The 21336-nt window shown below is 42.2% G+C and overlaps 1 protein-coding gene across 1 annotated transcript; it reads right to left on the bottom strand.

Annotated features, from left to right (window-relative positions):
* Positions 1–19095: 19095 nt before the first annotated feature.
* Positions 19096–20712, bottom strand: LOC148295589 (protein FAR1-RELATED SEQUENCE 5-like). Its single transcript, XM_088250532.1, has one exon. It carries the CDS (start codon positions 20710–20712, stop codon positions 19096–19098), a length of 1617 nt encoding a protein of 538 aa, XP_088106658.1.
* Positions 20713–21336: the final 624 nt, after the last annotated feature.

The raw sequence follows: 21336 nt of genomic DNA, 5'->3' as shown, positions 1-21336 counted from the left end.
AACAATATAGAAATGAAGTACATGCTTCTAAGCAACCGGTATACCCAACTATATTATGGGCCAGACCCAGTAACCCAATCACATGTAGCCCATATATCATATTATGGCCCATCATATCTAAATTTATTTTATTTTATTTTATTTTATTTTATTTTATTTTATTTTATAGGTTTTGAATGAAAAGAACCATATAACCGAAAACAAATTGTGCTATAATAACCTCATGAAGCACAATTTTAAGTCTCAACATGTCTTTTGGTCATCAATATCAAGAGTCCAAAATCTAGTTCATAGCTTTTGAATGATGGGAAATAATTTTTCATGTTTTGGGATATGAATATTCATTTTTCATGTTTGGTAATTCTAGGAAAATAACCAGGAAATAACACTTTATTTTCTTTCCTATGTTTGGTTTGCGAAAGAATGCAAAATAAAGCTGATTTAATTTTTCAATTATACCTATATTAAATATATATAAAAAATGCATTTAATGTTATATTGTAATTCAAAATTGTTAATAGTGAAATACATTTCAGTTTTCATGTTTGAGCTCTCTGTTTTCATTTCCTTCATTTGTTCTTGGACATACAGAGGCCATACTTTATGATGGGCCAGTAAAGACCCAACAACTGCATTGATAAGTGTGGGAACCGAATTAATTCATAACCCTAGGTCAAATAATTCCTTCCATTTGGGGATTATTTGACCTAATTGGGAATTATTCAATTTAATTGGGGGTTACCCAATTAAATAGAATGTTACCTAATTAGGTTGAGGATTGATTTGATTCCTACGAATATTTTCAATTAATGGAGGAGTTACCTAATTAAATTAAGTATTGATTTGATTGCTATCCTGATTAGGGATTTGATTTAAATCAAATAAATCAAATCCCTAATTAGTTAAATTTCGCCAAATTGGGGAGGAATAATTCCCTTCCATCTACGGAATTATTCCTCTGAAACCCTAGCTCCCAAGACCTCTATAAAAGGATGGCCACACACAAGGGTTGAGGTACGTCTAAACTCCTACTGAAACTCTGCAGAAATTATCTCTCAGAAACCCTAGCCGCCACTCTCTCTCTCCCTTTTATATAAGGCTCCGGCCACCACTCACGGCTCCGGCCACCCGATTTTTACCACACATACATATTCCCGTACCCTATTCTAGCTATCGTTTCTCTTCAGATCGATTGAACTGACTTAGGCATCGGAGGGCCTTTGGCCAACACCCCCCGGGTGTGGTCCTCTTATTGCTATTCGTTTTGCAGGGAGAAAGAGAGGAGGAGAAGACGAAGGAATCTTTCAACCGAATATTCCCGTGGGAGGAAATTTGCTCCCACAAATTGGTGCTTTCATTGAGAGCACGAGATATATTCAAAGCGTGCTCCAAACCTATTTTCCAATCCACCAAAGCCTTCCAAACAACCATGGTTGGAAGCAAGATGACGGGAGGCAAAGCCGCCGCAATGGCTCAATCCGCTACGGCCCAAAGCCACTCCACCCATGATCCCGCGATTGACATGGTGGCGCCACCACCTCTCACCACCGCAGTCGCCCAAGGCCCCTTGGCTGGATCTAGCCACCCTCGTGGCTCCATCACCGAGCATGGTGGAACCTCCCATCAAGATGGGCTCGTTACCACCGCCGACCTAGGCCCAATCTTGGAGCAACTTCAAGCATCTCCTCCGTTGCCTCCACGCTCGACGCACGCTACCGCGTACACCTCCCAAGAAACCCTAGCCCGTATGCAGTTGGGCTCCACACACTTCTCTCCTCCCGATCCACGAAGTCAAGCAGACCTTAATTAGAGAGTTGACCAGCTAGCTCAGAAAGTTGACCAGCTAGCTCAGAAAGTTGACCAGCTCCTCAACCATATAAACTTAGCTCAAAACCTTGGCCTTGGACCACTGGGCGAAGAGAGAAGGATGGACGACCGCGCCAACAGGCAGATCGACGGGTGCCGAGCAAGTCGAGCAGGAATGAGCAGACAAGGAGAGGGACAACAACGTGATCAGCTCGCCAACATGTCATAAGCATCCGCAAGCCACTCTCAAAGCAACGTGCGAGAAAGGCTGGGCCCACGACTCGACGTCCACGACCGCCTAGGCCCGCAGAGGAATGCTCCTCAAAGGCTAGGCTCCCAGAGAGGTCAACCTGACAACCTTCAAGGTGAGGATGACGAGGAAAGGCGCTCCGCTGCTCACTCTCAAAGAACCGATTCTCGTCGACAAGCTACGGAGGATCACTCGCAAGTGCAGTCCACCAACACGCCCCCTAGGCAACGCAGCTGAGAAGCTCGAACCTTGCGAGTCAACGAGGAGGTCAATTAGCGTCGCCCGAATCACGAAGGTCACCAACGTGTCCAACCAGCAATGCGTGCAGAAGACGTTAAGAAGCTTGTGAACGACCAACTACGGGACTTGAAAACCGGTAGGAACTTCGAAAATGCCCTACGCAAGGAGATGGACCAAGCGAACTCTACGCCTTTCACCTTCGAAATTGAGCAGGCGGCTCCCCCGAAGCGGTTCTCGACGCCTTCGTTCACGCCCTTCAATGGAGACTCCGATCCCGAGAGCCACCTAAAACACTTCAAAAGTGTCATGATCCTCCACAAGACCGACGACGCATTGATGTGCAAGGTGTTTGTGATGACCCTACGGGGAGCAGCTCAGGATTGGTTCCACACCCTACCATCTGGGTCGATCAGCAGCTTCAAGGAGCTGGCATACGTCTTCGCCAAAGAATACACATCTTACCGGACAATCAAGAAGAACCCCGACCACTTGTTCAACATACGCAAGAAGTCCGACGAATCCCTTCGAGACTACATCAAGAGATTCAAAGCAGAAAAGGCCAACATCGTAGGATGTGACGACCAGATCGCGTCCTCTGCTTTCAAGAAAGGCCTTCCAGCTGAACACGACGTATACCGCGAGCTGACTATCGCTCCCAGCCAGACTCTGGCAAAGGTCCTCGCAACCGTGGAACGCTATGCGCTCTGGGATGATGATCGAATCGCCGCGAAAAGGTCTACTAAGCAGGAAGATCAACCAACCAAGCGGGCAGACCAAAAGAACGACGAGTTTGGCAACAGGAACAAGGACAAGCGCAGGTCGCACCCAAAAGAGGACGCTACGGCAGGAGAAAATTACACCAAGTTCTCCATCACCATACACCAAATCTTAGCCCAAGTGAAGGACAAGTGGGATTACGAGTGCGAAGTAGCTTTTCAAAACTTGAAAACCTACCTCACTTCACCTCCCCTACTCTCAAAACCGATACCAGGCGAAGACTTGTACATCTACTTAGCGGTGTCTGACTCAGCTGTCAGCTTAGCTCTCATCCGAGAAGAGCTGGGGGCACAACATCCTGTATTCTACACTTCAAAAGCTCTCCTCGGCGCAGAGACTCGCTATCTGAAAATGGAGAAGCTCATTTTTTCGCTTGCACAGAATTCATTGCAAGGGGGGCCGTCTAGCAAATCAAGGATTGTGACGTAACTGCCAACGAGCCTCCACAAAAAAGTCATACGGATCAGCATGATCCTGACTCTAAGAGCTCGAGCTGACCACCGGGGAGCAGCAGAGAAGGATCAAGCAAGCAACTTTTGTCTCCCAAGCTGTGACCAGCTACCTAGTCATGGAAAACGATCCTGGCATCATCTTTTAAGAGAAGGAAATTCCAAGACAATGAAATGCCCATCATTTCCGGAGGTACTATCCACGAAGCTCCTCGCCTATCAGCTCGGCACCAAGCAGGCGGCCAAGCCTCCCTTACCTCAATTGAAGACAAGTTACTTTTGATGTTACCCCAGCAACTCATCTCTTTTGTTGAATAAAGAAATGAAGTCACGCATACATCAATACAAGTTCAAGCTTTTCTCTCTAATGGAGTGTTCACAAATGCAATCGGCACGTCTTCGGACGTAGGCCAAATGGGCCACTCTCATCGACACCTCTCCGGACGTAGACTAAACGGGTCACTCTCATCGACACGTCTCCGGACGTAGGCCAAACGGGCCACTCTCATCGACACGTCTCCGGACGTAGGCCAAACGGGCCACACTGATCGACACGTCTCCGGACGTAGGCCAAACGGGCCACTCTCATCGACACGTCTCCGGACGTAGGCCAAACGGGCCACACTCATCGACACGTCTCCGGATGTAGGCCAAACGGGCCACTCTCATCGACACGTCTCCGGACGTAGGCCAAACGGGCCACTCTCATCGACACGTCTCCGGACGTAGGCCAAACGGGCCACTCTCATCGACACGTCTCCGGACGTAGGCCAAACGGGCCACACTGATCGACACGTCTCCGGACGTTGGCCAAACGGGTCACTCTCATCGACACGTCTCCGGACGTAGGCCAAACGGGCCACTCTTATCGACACGTCTCCGAACGTAGCCCAAACGGGCCACACTGATCGACACGTCTCCGGACGTAGGCCAAACGGGCCACTCTCATCGACACGTCTCCGGACGTAGGCCAAACGGGCCACACTCATCGACACGTCTCCACACTCATCGACACGTCTCCAGACGTACGCTAAACGGGCCACTCTCATCGACATGTCTTTTGACATATGCAGAACACGCCCGAAATCCCTTAAGAGGGACCCTGGCCCTCGCCAATTTCCTAAGGGAAAACATCTTGCGGGAAAAGCAGACCACGCCCGGAGTCCCTTAAGGGGGACCTTGGCAATCATAAATCTCGAAAAGAAGATGCGCAATCAAAATACAGCAAGCTGACCAACCGGCCAAGTTCAACAAAAGGAAGATGGTCGAATAAGACCAATTATTCTAAACAAGAAAGCAGACTACAAGGTGAAAAGAAATAAAGGAGTCTTCATTTACTCTGAGACGCCAGCAGGAGATCCCTGATCTACAGCCTCTTCGGCATCCGCTTGATCAGCCACGTTCTCAGCAGCTCCACCTGCTTGATCCGCGACGTCTGCCACTACCTCATCTGCTGCATCCTCCTCTGCTTCATCCTCTTTAGCTACCGCCTTTTCGGCTGCCTGCTTTTCAGCTCCTGCCATGTTCACAGCATTAACCTGCTCACTTTGCACATGGAGCAAGTCAGAACAGAGCATCTTAATGTCTCCATCTCTAATGCAAACTTGTTATAGGAGCCAAACCTAGCAAGAAGCTTGTCATAACCAAATGAGATGTCAGCATTCTTGCGCTCAAGACGGAAGTAGGCATCTTTTCGACTAACCAAGTCACCGGTAGAAGAGGGGGCAATAGCAGGCGAGTTTCAGATAGTTTCACCAGCAAAAACTAATCCTTTTTTAAGCAAATGGAGTGTTATTTCCCTTTGTTTTTCCAAGGAAAGACTCGAGTGAGTGCTAAGTTCGCCGGCCTGGCGGACGTGGTTAACCAATTCAGCACAAGTGGACGGGCTTGACAGAAAGTTCGTTTTGAGCAGATCAGACACACGTGCATCCCCTGCAGGACTAGACTTGTTCGCCTTGGGATCAACTGCCGACGCTGAAGAAGAACCCTTCGCCCAGGCAGATGACTCTCTCATCTTCTTAGCCACCGCCAACCTCACCTCCAAAAGAGTCAATGATATTGAATCAACTCCACGCTTGACTGCCCGTGACTCAACAGCTGGATCATGAGCAGACCTCCCGCTCCGATCTCCATCTTTTGACAGATGCAGACGACTCGAACTTCGAGGAGGAATGTCTGCATCTATTTGACGCTCGGCAGAACTAGATTGGACACGAGCTGCTTCATGAAGCAGATCATGGTTATCAAGCTTGTCAGCAGGAGGCTCGGGCAGAACACCCCGAACATCGCGCATGCCTCCAACCTTCGTGCTATATGCGTCCATGAGATGTTTGGCCTTGATAGATGATGACAGAGTAGACCCCGTTGGAGTCTTCTCAGCATAAGGGAACCTTGGCTTCTTCCTCAATGGAGACACATTCTCTGCCTGCGAAGGAGTAGCTTCATCTCTTGAAGACTTGGCAGCAGCCTTTCTCTTTGGGGGAGATTCAGCAGAACACTTCTCCTGCCCAGCTGGCAGATCATCAGAGTCTGGACCATTCAGCTTCCATCTCTCAACATCCTGGGCAGGGGGCAGACCACCGACTTTCTCCCAATACTCGCCCAACTGATGACGCCCGCAATGCATAGGCAGTGGCTAGTCCACCCGCGCACCTACTCCACCACAGCTGCTGCCCACTGCCAGCCATTGCCTGTCACGACGACATCTAGTCGGGCTTCCCCTAGCTGATCCTCGAAGCAAAAAAAAAGAAAAAGAAATACACGTGCTCGACTTACCTTGGGATGCACAGCGACTCATCTCTTCGACAAGCAGTACAAATTCTCCAAGATCTCTCTCAAGCTAGAAAGTAGAGAAGTTAAGTTTGCGATGTGAAGAAGAGTGAAGATAAGCCCTGCATTTATACATGTTCGGCATCCTAGGTCAAGAAAGAATCGCAAGCCCATTCCTACTGGGAACCGAACTCCAAGTGCAAGTCATATACCTCCTCCACTCAGGAGCCCAAATCCAAGAAGGAAGCCCAGTTATAGCTGGATAGCCCAACAGATGATTTACATCTCCTACATGCCACCACGCGCCATGCAAAAGCTGGGGGGCATTTATGGGAACCGAATTAATTCATAACCCTAGGTCAAATAATTCCTTCCATTTGGGGATTATTTGACCTAATTGGGAATTATTCAATTTAATTGGGGGTTACCCAATTAAATAGAATGTTACCTAATTAGGTTGAGGATTGATTTGATTCCTACGAATATTTTCAATTAATGGAGGAGTTACCTAATTAAATTAAGTATTGATTTGATTGCTATCCTGATTAGGGATTTGATTTAAATCAAATAAATCAAATCCCTAATTAGTTAAATTTCGCCAAATTGGGGAGGAATAATTCCCTTCCATCTACGGAATTATTCCTCTGAAACCCTAGCTCCCAAGACCTCTATAAAAGGATGGCCACACACAAGGGTTGAGGTACGTCTAAACTCCTACTGAAACTCTGCATAAATTATCTCTCTGAAACCCTAGCTCCCAAGACCTCTATAAAAGGATGGCCACACACAAGGGTTGAGGTACGTCTAAACTCCTACTGAAATTCTGCAGAAATTATCTCTCAGAAACCCTAGCCGCCACTCTCTCTCTCCCTTTTATATAAGGCTCCGGCCACCACTCACGGCTCCGGCCACCCGGTTTTTACCACACATACATATTCCCGTACCCTATTCTAGCTATCGTTTCTCTTCAGATCGATTGAACTGACTTAGGCATCGGAGGGCCTTTGGCCAACACCCCCCGGGTGTGGTCCTCTTATTGCTATTCGTTTCGCAAGGAGAAAGAGAGGAGGAGAAGACGAAAGAATCTTTCAACTGAATATTCCCGTGGGAGGAAATTTGCTCCCACAATAAGAAAAGTGAAAGATCAATATCATATCTTGTCTCCTCTTGACATCCACTATGAAGTCAAATCAATGCAGCCAATAAATTCCCAAACTGAAGACCTCTGATGAAAAAGACTGTTAATATTATACCAGAAGTAACTAATAGAAGCCTTGTAAAGAGGAGGGTTTGCAGAATGAGTAAACCAGAAGTAGAACTTAACACCTGCTAGACTTCCCCATTTCATCGAACACCTTCTCTGCAACTTTTTTTGCTTCCACTCTTAAAAGATTTCAGGCATCTGTCATTCCAAGGTGGTCACCATCAATATAGGAAGGAAATGACATTGAAAACAGTTGACGAAAACAGGAGTCAAAGAGAAAACAACTGATTAACTCATCCATGATTTTAACTGTAGAGGATCCATGGCCTTGTAACAATATAGAAATGAAGTACATGCTTCTAAGCAACCGGTATACCCAACTATATTATGGGCCAGACCCAGTAACCCAATCACATGTAGCCCATATAACATATTATGGCCCATCATATCTAAATTTATTTTATTTTATTTTATTTTATAGGTTTTGAATGAAAAGAACCATATAACCGAAAACAAATTGTGCTATAATAACCTCATGAAGCACAATTTTAAGTCTCAACATGTCTTTTGGTCATCAATATCAAGAGTCCAAAATCTAGTTCATAGCTTTTGAATGATGGGAAATAATTTTTCATGTTATGGGATATGAATATTCATTTTTCATGTTTGGTAATTCTAGGAAAATAACCAGGAAATAACACTTTATTTTCTTTCCTATGTTTGGTTTGCGAAAGAATACAAAATAAAGCTGATTTAATTTTTCAATTATACCTATATTAAATATATATAAAAAATGCATTTAATGTTATATTGTAATTCAAAATTGTTAATGGGGACAAAATGATCCTGAAAAAAAAAAGTGTATTTAGTGCAGGCTTTAGTTTCCCATGGGAAGTGAAAATGAAACCCATGGAGGGTGGAGGGTTTCATTTTCACACCTATTTTCCCATGTACCAGGCAACCATTTCTCATGCTTGGACTTACCAAACATGGGAAATCTTTTGATTTCCCATTCCCAAGCCCCATTTCACAGAGATGACCTTTAAATTGTGATCTAGAAAATAATAACGGTTTCAATTACAACATGTATATGGTGCAAATTTGTTAATCACACCATAACTGAAAATAGAAGAATAAAATCAAGCTGGATTTAATTTAATTAGAACGTCGCAGTTGTAAAATTTTTTTACTTTCCCTCTTTTTTTTGCAATGTCGCAAGTATGGAAGTTACCAAACATGCAAGTGGAAATTATTTTCCATTCTCAAATCCCCTTTCCCACGAACTAAACGCTTTCTTAGAAACTTTTGAATTTAACCTAACAAGGTCACCTCACATAACACATCATTTACTAATTATAATAAGTGAAAAGTCTGGTCACATTGGGTACTATTGTTTGTCGACTAGGCCTATAAATAAAGCCAAGGCCCGATGGGCTGGATCAAACTTGGCCTAATTTTTTGAATTATGGGCTTACTCGGCCCGTGGTCTAATGAGTAGGGCTTGAACCATACTTTTAAACCCTTTAAAAACTCGACCCAGCCCGATTATAATTAATTAATAAGTTTTATTTAAATTAACAATGATTATAATTATATAGTGTTAGACAATGATTAATTTAAAAGCAAAAACGGAAGTCATCGTCGGTCACACTATATTGAACCCATCGTTTATCATCACCCAAAGTAAAAAAATATTCAAAAGCAGCCAATCACCATCCTAGGTTATATGTCCAATGCGTATGCCCTGCTCTACATTATTCTCTTTGTCCTTATTGGAAGCAAGCGGCAACTTTATTGATTTTATATTTGTTTTAAACACGTCAACTTTATTGGTTGGAGTTGTTGGGGTCTTTTTCCGTCGGAAGGCTCGTTCGGGCTTGTTGATTCTTGGGCCGCCATAAAGTGGTGAATCAAGTCTTCATTGTCCTTTTTTCTGAGTTAGCGAAAACTAGGTCCAAAGTATCCCGAGGGAGAAGCAAGTCCCAAGGGAGTACTTTGTTTTTCTTCCAGCGGCTACGTGTTTTGTGCTGATGTTTCCGGCAGTTTGACGAATAGTTGAAGATGGTGCATTGATGTTGCACAAGCTTGGTATGAGAGTTTGCTTTGGTGAATCAAGATACTACTAGGCTTGGCATGAGAGGCTTATGATGTGGGAGCTAAGAGAAAATGAGCATAAAGAAAGGATTAAGGCTTAAGGTTTTGGGTGTTTTCGGCAGCTAGACGAAGAGCTTGTGATGTCTATGTTTTCTTACCAAAAAGGTAATGACTGTGGTTTCAACTTAGCTTGAAAGGATATGTGTTTCAGATATGGGATGAAGCTTTTTGAAGGAGAGAGAGAAAGAGAGAGAGAGAAAGATGGGGATGAATGGATGAGTGGTTTGAGTAGATTTTCCAGCAGCTTGACGAATGCTTGGTTATGATTTTGGAATGGTTGAAAATGACTTGCTGATGTTGATCTGAGATTATATGAACTTGGCATGAGAGCTTGGAGTTTGAGAGCTAAAGACCCACAAGTTTAGCAAATGAGAATGCATGTGCTTGGCTTGGTGTTAGACATGCTTGAGTTTGGGTATTGAGAATTTATTGTTTGTGGCTATGGCTATGGGGATTTAAGAGTTTCAAGAGAATGAGGATGGGAGGAAAAGCTTGAGGTTTGAAGGCTATGGTGTTTGTAGCTTGGAGGGAAGGAAAAGCTTGGAGTTATGCTTGGTGAGGCTTTATGGATTTAAGAGTTTCAAGAGGAGGATGGGAGGAAAAGCTTGAGGTTTGAAGGCTATGGTGTTTATAGCTTAGAAGGAAGGAAAAGTTTGGAGTTATGCTTGGTGAGGCTTTATAGAGAAGATGATGGATTTCAAGGGTGAGAAAGTAGGAGACATGGTTGTGGTGGCTAAGGAATGGCTGGGATGGCCGTTGGAATACTTGCAACAGCCAAAGGAAGGAAGGAAAGTGGTCTGATGGGTGTTAGGGTGCTTGAGCAACCAAGAGATGTTGGTCAATGGTTGCTGGGATGCTTGCAGCAGCCAAAGGATGGAGATTGATGGCTCAAGAATAACTGTGATGACTGCCAGAATGCTTGTAGCAACTGAAAAAATTTGAGTTCTCATGGTTGTTGAGAGGCTTGCAGCAACCAAGAGGGGTTGGTTTTGCTTGGGCAATGCCTCCCAATTTATAGAAGGTGAAGGCTCTCTTTGGTTTCCAATAGGTAAAAGGAAGTGTTGGAGCTAGTCTATTTCTAACGGGTAAAAGGGAGCATTAGGACATTCTTATTTCCAACAGGTAAAGCTAGGCATTGGAAAATGACGATTTCCTATAGGTAAAACGGAGTATTAGGACATTCTTATTTCCAACATGTAAAGCTAGGCATTGGAAAATGACTATTTCTTATGGGTAAAATGAAGTGTCGAAATTGGCTTGTTTCCAGCGGGTAATAGGGAGTGCTTGAAGAATATCTCATTTGCTTACCCACATTGGAGAACTCCAAGTAATGGGCTTGGACTTTGGTGCTCCCAAGTAGCTAGCCCAAAGTCTCCATTATTTAAGAGCTTCCGTGGGCCTTGTGGACCTTTGTAACCTTCCACATCACAATCCCTCGTGCAAGCCCTGTAAACGACATGACTTGGGTTCATGTGAGCTTGATTGGTGATTGACATATGAAAAATGTATTATTGGCTTGGCATGTCATGCACACTATTTTTATATTTATTTAATGAATTAATTCTCAAAATACAGATTGGATTAACGCATGACCAACATTATATGTTATATTGGGCTTTAAATGTCTTTGGGCTTCTCGTGACTTTTTTGGGTCTCAACAGGAGTTAAATAAAATCAAAAAAGTCAATAACATTAGTGTATTGTGTTTAATAATAATGTTATTATTATTATTTTAAACAATTTGAGATTAAAATATTGAGAAAACAATTTGAGATTAAAATATTGAGAAAGTCATTTAAAAAAAGACAAAAAACGAGATGGGTCATATAAGCTCGTAACAAAAGCCCGAAATTATTTAGCCCATGGGTAGGGCCTAAGCTTAGCATATTTAATATAGGGATGGCCCGTCTCAACATGTTCACTTCATAGGGCCAAAAAATCACATTATAGGTTAGAACTTGGGCTCACACCTCTTAGGGCTGGACTGGCCCAATGGCTCACATTATAGGTTATATGTCCAATGCACATGCCCTAATCACCCAAAGTAAAAAAAATATTCAAAAACAGACAATTACCATTCTAGGTTATATGTCCAATGCGCATGCCCTACTCTGCATTATTTGCATTGTCCTTATTGGAAGCAAGTGCCAACTTTATTGATTTTTAATTTTTTTTAAACACGTCAATTTTATTGGTTGGAGTTAAATAAAACAAAAAAAGTCAATAACTTTAGTGTATTGTGTTTGATAATAATGTTATTATTAATTTTTAAAATAATTTGAGATTAAAATATTGAGAAAGTAATAAATAAATAAATAAAAGACAAAAAAGGAGATGGGCCATATAGGCCCGTAACAAAAGCCCGAAATTATTTAGCCCATGGGTAGGGCCTAGGCTAAGCATATTTAATATCGAAAGGGATCAGGTGAGAACGCTTATGTGAGAACATTATATAAGAATAAATCGCAGCCATTGAAATGCATTTGAACGGTAGAAGAGAAAAAGCGAGCTTACGGTACATTAGAGTAGGCTGCAGTTTCCCCTTAGCAGAGGTGTCAGGTCGCGTCTGGTTCGAAAAAATCGCGCCTTTCTTTTTCCTGACAGTGGCGCCTTTCTTGTCAATGGAGTGATGAATGAACCCTAGTCATAACACCCAAATACCTACCAGACATCAAGTTCTCTATTCGTCATCTCTTCTCACAGAAACTCCTTTGTGTACTGTTTCTTTTTGACTTGCTCTTCTGTTGTGGCAGAACTTCCGTGATCGAGTAATTCTGATCTGAACGTCTGAATCGGTACGTTTCTGTCGAATTTCCTCCCTGTCTTTGATATTAAAGTTTGCATGTTATACTGCATTAACTTAATTGAAATTGGTTTATGACTTTAGGGAGGATTTGAGGGCTTTGATTTTCTGGGTAAGAGTAGGCTGTCTCTGTACGGAGTGTTTGCAAAAATATAAATTGGCCTGAGTAATTTGTGTTCTGTGTTGTAGTTCGTATTTTTGTTTGCATTCTGGTTGTTTGTTGTGTTTTCGTAAAATTTGAGGAATCTTCATCTGTTCCTCATTGTAATCCTGCTTTGGGCATGTAGTGGTGTGAGTGTTGGGCATAATTTTAGGGATTTAATGGGGCTTGGCAAACAAATAATAATAAGTACCAGTTGAAGTAGAACGCATAAGAGAAAATTGAATCTTAACTCTGAATATGAGATGATTTGGGATGCATAAGGAGCAATGCATCTTGTAGTAGGTATCAATTTTGTATCTGAATTTGTTGAAATTAGTGTTTGTAGGTGAAATTATGTATCTTAATGTGTTGAAAATAGTGTATCAGTTTTGTAACTTGATATGTTGAAGATTCTGTTAGTAGGTTTCAATTATGTAATGTGTTGAAAATAGTGTTTGTAGGTTTAAAAATGTGTAGATAATATTGTGAGTTGGTATCACTTCTGTATGTTAATGTGGTCATAATATTGTCAGCACGTATCAGTTCTGTTTCTGAAGCAAAAGGTGTCTTTTGTAGGTATAAAATGGATTGTGGGTTTGAGCTTTGTTTCCCGGAGTCAGAGGTCTATTCTGCGCGGGTGAATAATCTGTGTGTGGCGCAAACAGTCCTGTGTAATTTTGGGGCGCATTTCAGTGAGTCGCTTATGGAAAGATTTAGAGAGAGCTGTTTTGGGCACCTGTTGGGACTCCATAAAATTGCATTTAGTGGTCAAATTGTGCATGGTCTGGCACTCCGGCGAGTCGGAGGACTTGGTGTGAAGGACATGATGGGCCTTAGTTATGCAATAGGGTCCAACGTTGCTCAATTCAGTGTAAAGGATTTTTGTTTGATAAGTGGTCTAAAATGTGGAAGCGAGCCTGACATAACGTCTGCCGGGGAAGATCATAAGCGATTTATGAAAGCACATTTTACCAACAGGAGTCACATTACTGGCCAGGACTTAGAAAATGCATTCCTAAAGTCCGAAAGAGGAAGCGAGGACTCATTCAAATTGGGACTGCTGTATTTTGTGGAGTCTGTGATTATGGGTAGACCCCAAAATGTAAAGATAAATGAGGACTACTTACATTTGGTTCATAAAATGGATGAATTCAACAAATATCCGTGGGGATCTATATCGTTTGAGTGTCTGCAAGATTCTCTGTTGTTTGTTCCCGGGAAGAAAGAGAGAGATGAAGACAAGGATGGGCAGGGGAAAGGGGTGAAAAAGCAAAAAAAGGCGGTGTGGAGTTCAGTGAGAAAAGGGAAGAAAAAAGTGGAGGATGAGAAGCCTAAAAGAATTAACAGACCTGCATGGAATATAAAGGGATTGAGCTATGCTTTCCAGGTATGATTTAGTTGAAAATTAGTGTTTGTAAAATTTAAGTTCGTAACTAAGTACTGACTTTGATAATCTATTTGTTGTAGATTTGGGCGTATGAATTAATTGCTGAATTGGGAATTCCCCCCCTTAGATATTGTAGGCGGATCGAGGAAACTGCATTAGTCCCTCGAATTTGCCGGTGGGAATCCACAGATAAACCAATTCTTTTCTTTACCGCTCATGGGTTAGGGTTAACAAAAAAAAAACATTCCTGCAAATTTTGAATTTGCCGCTCACAGTCACGGATTGTTACGACCAAAACAGGACAATTGAAACTTGAAACTCCATATTAGTTCTCCCCAAAAAAGAAAAAACCATTCCTTTTCTGATTTTAAGGAAAATTAATTGGGGGTTTTGAGCAAATTGTTTGAAGGGTTTTCATCTTCTGTTATCTTCATTTTCCCTTCTGGCAAACCCATGTCGAATTCTTCAACAAACACTCAAGCAAAGAGGTGTCGGCACTGCAATGCTGAGATGGTTATGCTAATTTCGAAATCTGAAAGGAATATGGGCAGACCATATTGGAAGTGCTTTACATCATATGTAAGTATTATCTTCCCTAAGCCAATAACACTAACTCAGATCGGCCATTGCCTAAGCCAACGAAAACTGCTACAGAGTAGATGAATTGGGTCTGACATTGTAATCCGAAAATGAAAAATGTAACTTTCTTATGTTTTTTTAGGGAGCTACAAGGTGTAGCGGCTATGAATGGGTGACTGGAGGCAACATGCCAACTGAATCTGAAATTGAAAACCAGCTGGATGTGAAGCAACTTAATGTGTATGCTGAAGTCATCCGTATAGTGAAGGGCATTAAAAAGATCCTCCTACTGTTGTTAGTTCTATCATTTCTGAATTTGGCAGTTCAAGTGATGAAGAAGTAAGAAATTTTTTGCGTCTGGAAATCTTCCAGCTATTTCAAGTATATATTTATCAATTTTGTTCTGTTTTGGCTTTTCAAGTATGTATGTTGTAATTTTCTAATCCGGACACCTATGAAATATGAAGAAGTGTTTGCAAATCTACTATAATGAATTAATCATTCAGCATAAACCCTGAACTATGCTGAACCATAAACCGTAAATGGTGCCACAGAAGAATAAGAATTGAATAAGATGTTCCTGTAGGACCTGCGAAATCCATCAACTTTTCATCTGAGGACCACGATGATGCAGGTCGTACCGGCCAGATGCGGTACGATGCGTTGTTGACAGAAATAAAACGTCGGAAGATACGTCTAAGATGGTATGAAGAAACATTGGGGAAGGAGAAAAGTCAAGCGAAATTACACCTTCGATCAGTCAAAGTAATGAAACTGAGGGTTAGGCTTGCGAAAGGAAAAGGTTGTCGAAGGTTCAGGGGGTCGAATGAGGCAGTGTAGATGAGGGAAGCAGAAGCACGTAAAGGATTTGACCTGTTCCGAGAGTATGCAAAATGTGTTGTCCCAAGCTACAACTGGGACTGAATCACCATGGAGTAAACCGTCGCTGGACAACGTTCATTTTCGTTATTTTCAGTCAGTTTGTTTGGAAAAACATGCCTAAAAGTTCATTTTGACTGCGTTTGTTCCAACTTTGTGTGCGCTCCTGAAGGTATAACCATTTAGCTTTGGACACTTCAGATGGTATCTTATATGTATCCAAGCTGTAAGATGTGAAGAAAATTAAGGAAAAAATATGGGAAACTGCTTTTGGTTGATTATGCGTACTGTTGTAAGGCAAAATGGGTATGCTTTAATTGAAGTATGTTTACATGATTTTCTGTCAACATATTTAATTTCTCTTTACAAAATGCCTACAGGGAATGGGATTGTTTTTAGCATTGATTGGATCTCCCTCACAGGACTTGTTGTTCCTAAAATGGTAATATGAGGTTTGCTTATTCGTGTGAAATATATAATTTGACCAAGAAAATAACAATAATAATATTCAATGTGTCATTTGAAAGGAGAAAATAAGACTAATTTTTCACAAAAATTACATACGAAGCAAATGTAACCAATAGTTGTGTTATTTTAAATTACATAATCAACATGAAGGAAATAGACGGAAAAGGTTTGCAAAACATAATGTTACGGTTGAAACGAAAGCGAGTTCAAACCATATTCCGAAGATGAAGTGTACACTCTGTATTATCACATCTTATGAAATTGAGTACGAAAGTGAGTTCAAAAAACACATTCCACGATTTATAGCTTCCCCCAGTTGTGTAATGCCACAAGGAGCTGGTATCAATTTTGGGGCATTTTTTCCCATTTTTCTCCTTGTTCTTACCATGTCTTCAATAATTTTCCCCCAGTTGTGTAAATTGTAATGAAAATAACGAAATACAACACATGGCGGGACCTGACCGCATCAACCTTGGGTAGGTGCACACGTGCACGTCAGTGACCATTCTCTCACCCTTCCTTTGCAAACATCGGGATAATAATTCGACAAATGCTACCACCTCATTGAAAGTTGAAAATTCAAATTTCTTGTGTATGCTATCTGTGAAACATACGAGGCTTTAATCCGAATTCAAATCAAATACTCTCATTACTGAACAAAAAAAACAAAACTGATGTGACAGATGGGGAAAACAGATAAAACAAACTGCGGAATACTCCAGGACATCATATATAAACGGTGTCGTATGGCTATGTTATACTCATTGCCCTACATCAACATCTTCTTATCTTCCTGACTCTTCTTTGGAGTTGTGTTTTGTGCATAACGAATCCCCCAATCTGAAGAAACTTGAACATGTCAACCAGTTCAGACGGCAATGCAAATCAGGGGGACTCCGATGGGTCATGGGAATATGCCCCCGATTATCCAAGGTCCCCTCTACCACCGCTGCCACTTCCAACCTCCTCGGCAAGCGAGGGCGACTCCGATGATCCTGCTGTGGAAATAAATGATATGAAGAACAAACTGGAACACGACTCCTCATTGGTCCATTATTGGACTCAAAAGTGTGTCGGAGCTGAGCAGAAGTTGGCGTATTTGACGCGCCAAGTGAACAAAACGGGTTACAGAAAAGAGAAGCACAGAATTCGTGGCCAAAGAAGAAAGCACAAAGCAGAGGATTTGCAAATGGCCCTGGACGATGCTACGTACGAATCTTTGAGCATCCACAAAGGAGGCGACAAGCATGGGCAGGCAATGTTTGTGGCTTTCAACGAAGGTTTTGAGCAATTCCGACGGTTCGCTGCAGATGTCCACAAACATATTGACTGGGACGCCATAACTCCGTCTGCTGCACAGCAAATCATCTCCGGCGGTGTACACCCACCAGAGCTAGGCCACCAACCAGCAAAAGCCAACGATAATGACGGCTGGTAGCCATATCAATCGCTAGGCAATCGTTATTCACTTGTTTGTTTTTTGTTAATGCCAGATCTGGGTTTGTGTTTACATGTTTATGCCCGATCTGACTTACGTGCAGCTTATTCGGGTTTAAATCTGCTATTGGGTTCTATGTTCTTACCAGAGTTCAATCTTATTATAACTACTGGATTAGTAGAGTTCAGTTACTAATAGTGCTCAAATTTTTGGTTTCAAAAATTGTCGGTGGGTTGATAAATTTTTTCAACATTATCTGACACAGATATTCGGTTCTTTGACACATTACTGGCACATAGTAATGGTTTCAAGATTCCCTTGCTGACACACCGTGATGGTTTCAAGATTCGCTTACCTACATATTTCATTTTCCTTGCAACCGTTGCAAAGGTGATAAAACGTTACCCACATTGCATGAATCCCAAACGAATCCTTTCAAACACTGGCTCCACGTTCTGGAAACACCAAAGCCCCAGGATGGACATCCACCTTCAACCAAAGATGGATCCAAAAGTTCGAGTTGCGCATAATTATTGCAAGCATGGTGACGTTCACGACCATCCTTGTGGGACGTGCAGGGATCTATTCGAGGTAGGTCCACACAATGTTCAATACTATCGGTCCCCGACCCCTTCTCCCCCAAAGCCCCCATCTCCCATTGTTTGCATTACCCCGACAGTGGTGCGAGGATTGCTACAATGACAAACGCATTCTAGATTGGGAGGAACGCGGCCGCTTTGAGTCAAGTGATGACTCTGATGTTGATAACTAAGTGGCTCTTCAAATAACTTATTGTTGACTTTAATGTACTTTTAGTTTTTTTATTTTTACAGGGGGTCGAATGTAAGTCATGCGATACGTGTGTGACACTTAATAATTATCGAATACAAAAGTTACTTTGTTTTTGGGCGGTTTCACTGTTGCTTTTCACATACCTTAGTTCAGTATCAACATGAGGCACTTACATAAGATTCACTAATGGTTCCAGATGGTTTCCAAAAAGACGCAAATTGGTATCAACAAATATTCAAACTCCGGGACCGTAAAGGAAATCAAACTCCTGCAGAAATGACTCTGTCATAGTAGCTTCCCTGTCCTGCGTGCTCTGACTGCGCTGCAAATTCTCATCAACTGCAACACCAACTTCTGCGTCGGAAGATGAAGAGCTGCAACATCGAAACAAAGAAACAAGTCAACAGCATTTCTTGTATAAAATTCAAACCCAGACAATTACATATTCACTTACCCGCTCACAAGTTTTGGACAACTCCGTCTATCATGATCAGTCTTCCTACATTCACTGCACCGCCGTTTATGTCCTTCCGCTGCCTTCTCTTTTTGTCCTTTCACTCTTCTCGCACGCCCTTTTGCTTTTACTCGATGGGGATCCTTTATTCTGACTTGGGAAGAACTAGTTCCGACCTCTCCATTGGGTTCTTCTTCGACACGAGCTCTTGATGACAACAACTTTGTAAGCTTCCCACGAATGTCGTCAAATGAATTTTCCAGCAACTCAAAACCTTCATCACACAACAAAGCAGAATCTATCAACTCACCTGCAACTTTGCCAAGTTTCGATCTCTTAACCAAAACCAAACCGTCCACGCAATCTTTAACTTCTTTGTCATTCTTATCATATACTACACCGCACTTTGCACTTTGAAGCCATCGTTTCACTATGTAATTGTCTGGCAAGTGCTCCACCTGCTTCATTCTTAAAAATGCTAGGATGTGTCGGCACGAAATATCCCTAAAATTCAAATCCTTTGCAGCTGCAATAAGCTTTATCGGCATCTTTATCATGCACAAGCTCCTTCATCCGTGTTACCCCCGGATTTACCCGCTCACTTACTTTGTACCTGCACTGGGTCTCATCTTGCTCTACAAGTTCGAACAAGCATAAAAGGCTTCGGAAGTCTTCCCTCTCAAACATTTCAAGAATTTCCCGAGTGTAAATGCGTGCCATTTGATGTTGCATTGGTGTTCGAAATGGCAGTGGAGGTTTTTCATTGGTATCAACATGATCAGCCATTAACTCCTTGTGCCTCTGTGAACCAAGAGCTCTTTCAAAACGTACAATGAATTCTATCAATGTGTTTTTCCGGTTAATATATTGTTTGAAAAATGCATGACAGCTTTCAGCCCGTTGACTACTGGACATCCCAGCCGAAAACACATGTTTTACATATGATGGAACCCAATTCTCCCGCAAAGCATGAATCGAGCTCAGCCACGGATGGTCTTTCAGCCCATTGCTTGTGACGATTTCATCCCATTTCGCATCAAATTCTTCTCTAGTGTCCATACCCCATATGCATTTGCACATTTCCGAAAAACATTCCCCAATGCCGGGTTTCTCCATAAACTTATTCAAGATATGCCATATGCAATATCTATGGAATGTTGTTGGGAGAGTTAAAGGAATTGCCTTTGACATGGCTGCATCTTGATCAGTGATGATCATTTTGGGTGGCTCACCTGGCATGGCTTTCTTGAATTCTTCGAACAACCATACAAATGAATCCGTGGTTTCACTACTTAGGAATGCACAACCAAACAACACTGTCTGCCTATGGTTATTAACGCCTAACAAAGGCGCAAAGACCATCCCATAGCAGTTCGTGTTGAACGTCGTATCAAATACCACCACATCCCCAAAAAACCCATAAGCTCGTCTTGACCTTGCATCTGCCCAGAAAACATTTCCCATCCTTCCTTCCGAATCTACCTCCATATTGAAATAAAATGATTCATTTTTTCCTTGCTCAGCCAAAAAATGCTCCTTCAGCAGCTCTGCATCATGCCCAATCACCTCCCCACGCACGTCCCTTGCATAATTATAGACATCTCTCCTAACAAACCCAACATTTTCCAATCCCCCTACTTGCACCTCAAGAAGGCTTACCTGTTTATGTACAGGGATATTAACTTTGCTCATATGTGCACTATAGGCCTTTGTAGACTCTGTTAAGTTACGGTGAGATCTCAATAGATGGACTTTATCAACTGTGGTCATGTCATGGTTGTGTACCTCATTGAATCCTACAACAGTGTACTTATTCTTCTCGTTTACCTTCAAAATCGCAAGTTTAGCCTTGCACCCAGTTCGAGTACAACCTCGCTGTCTTCTCTTACGACTAACAGTGCTTGTCAACGCATACCCTTGTTTACAGCATACATATTCTTTCCTTGTTACCTCTCCAGTGAATGTGCACGTTCTCGTTGTAGAACACCGAATGCCAAATCCGGCTTTCGCAGCATACATATTATAGAAATTGAACACATCCTCACAGCAATCAAATTCAAGTCCCAATTTTGGTTTCAATTCCGAACTAACTTCCGGTGTCACCTGTCCTTCGCACTCCATTTCACAGATCTTGCAATTTAACCCTGAATATCACATCACCACCATCATATATGACATTAAAATCACTATCTGTGAAACATTAAAGACCTACATACACACTAACGTAACTCGTGCTGATGCCCAATATTTGGCACAGGCTTTCAAACAGCTTTAAAATATATATCAACTAAAATATGACATCCAAATGACTCTCTGGTGAAACATTAAACACATACATACAACCTAATCTGACTCATGTTGATGCCCAATATTTGGCACATGCTTTCAAACAGCTTTACAATATATATGAACTAACATATGACATGCAAATGACTCTCCGCTGAAACATTAAAGTCATACATACAACCTAAAGTGACTCATGCTGATGGCCAATAATGAAAGTGACAAATACAGTATATGGCTTACCTCGTAACTGATTTCCAACTTCAAATTTTCAACAACTATGACAACGTAACGTAGCCCTTTTAGATCTGGACGTCAACCCCAAAAACTTTTCTTCTTCCTCAACCCCTGTTTCGCCCCCGCTCAAGGATTTCAAAACCAACAGAGCAGAACCACAACAGTACGGTCAGCACTTTCCAACTCAACGCCAGTTTCGACGTTCCTCAAGGATTGACGTATGTC

Source organism: Prunus avium, chromosome 3 (genome assembly GCF_965620075.1).
Source record: "Prunus avium chromosome 3, drPruAviu1.hap1.1, whole genome shotgun sequence".
NCBI lineage: Eukaryota > Viridiplantae > Streptophyta > Magnoliopsida > Rosales > Rosaceae > Prunus > Prunus avium.
Note: the sequence above shows the minus strand (reverse complement) of the source record. Positions and strands in the feature narration are given on the sequence as shown.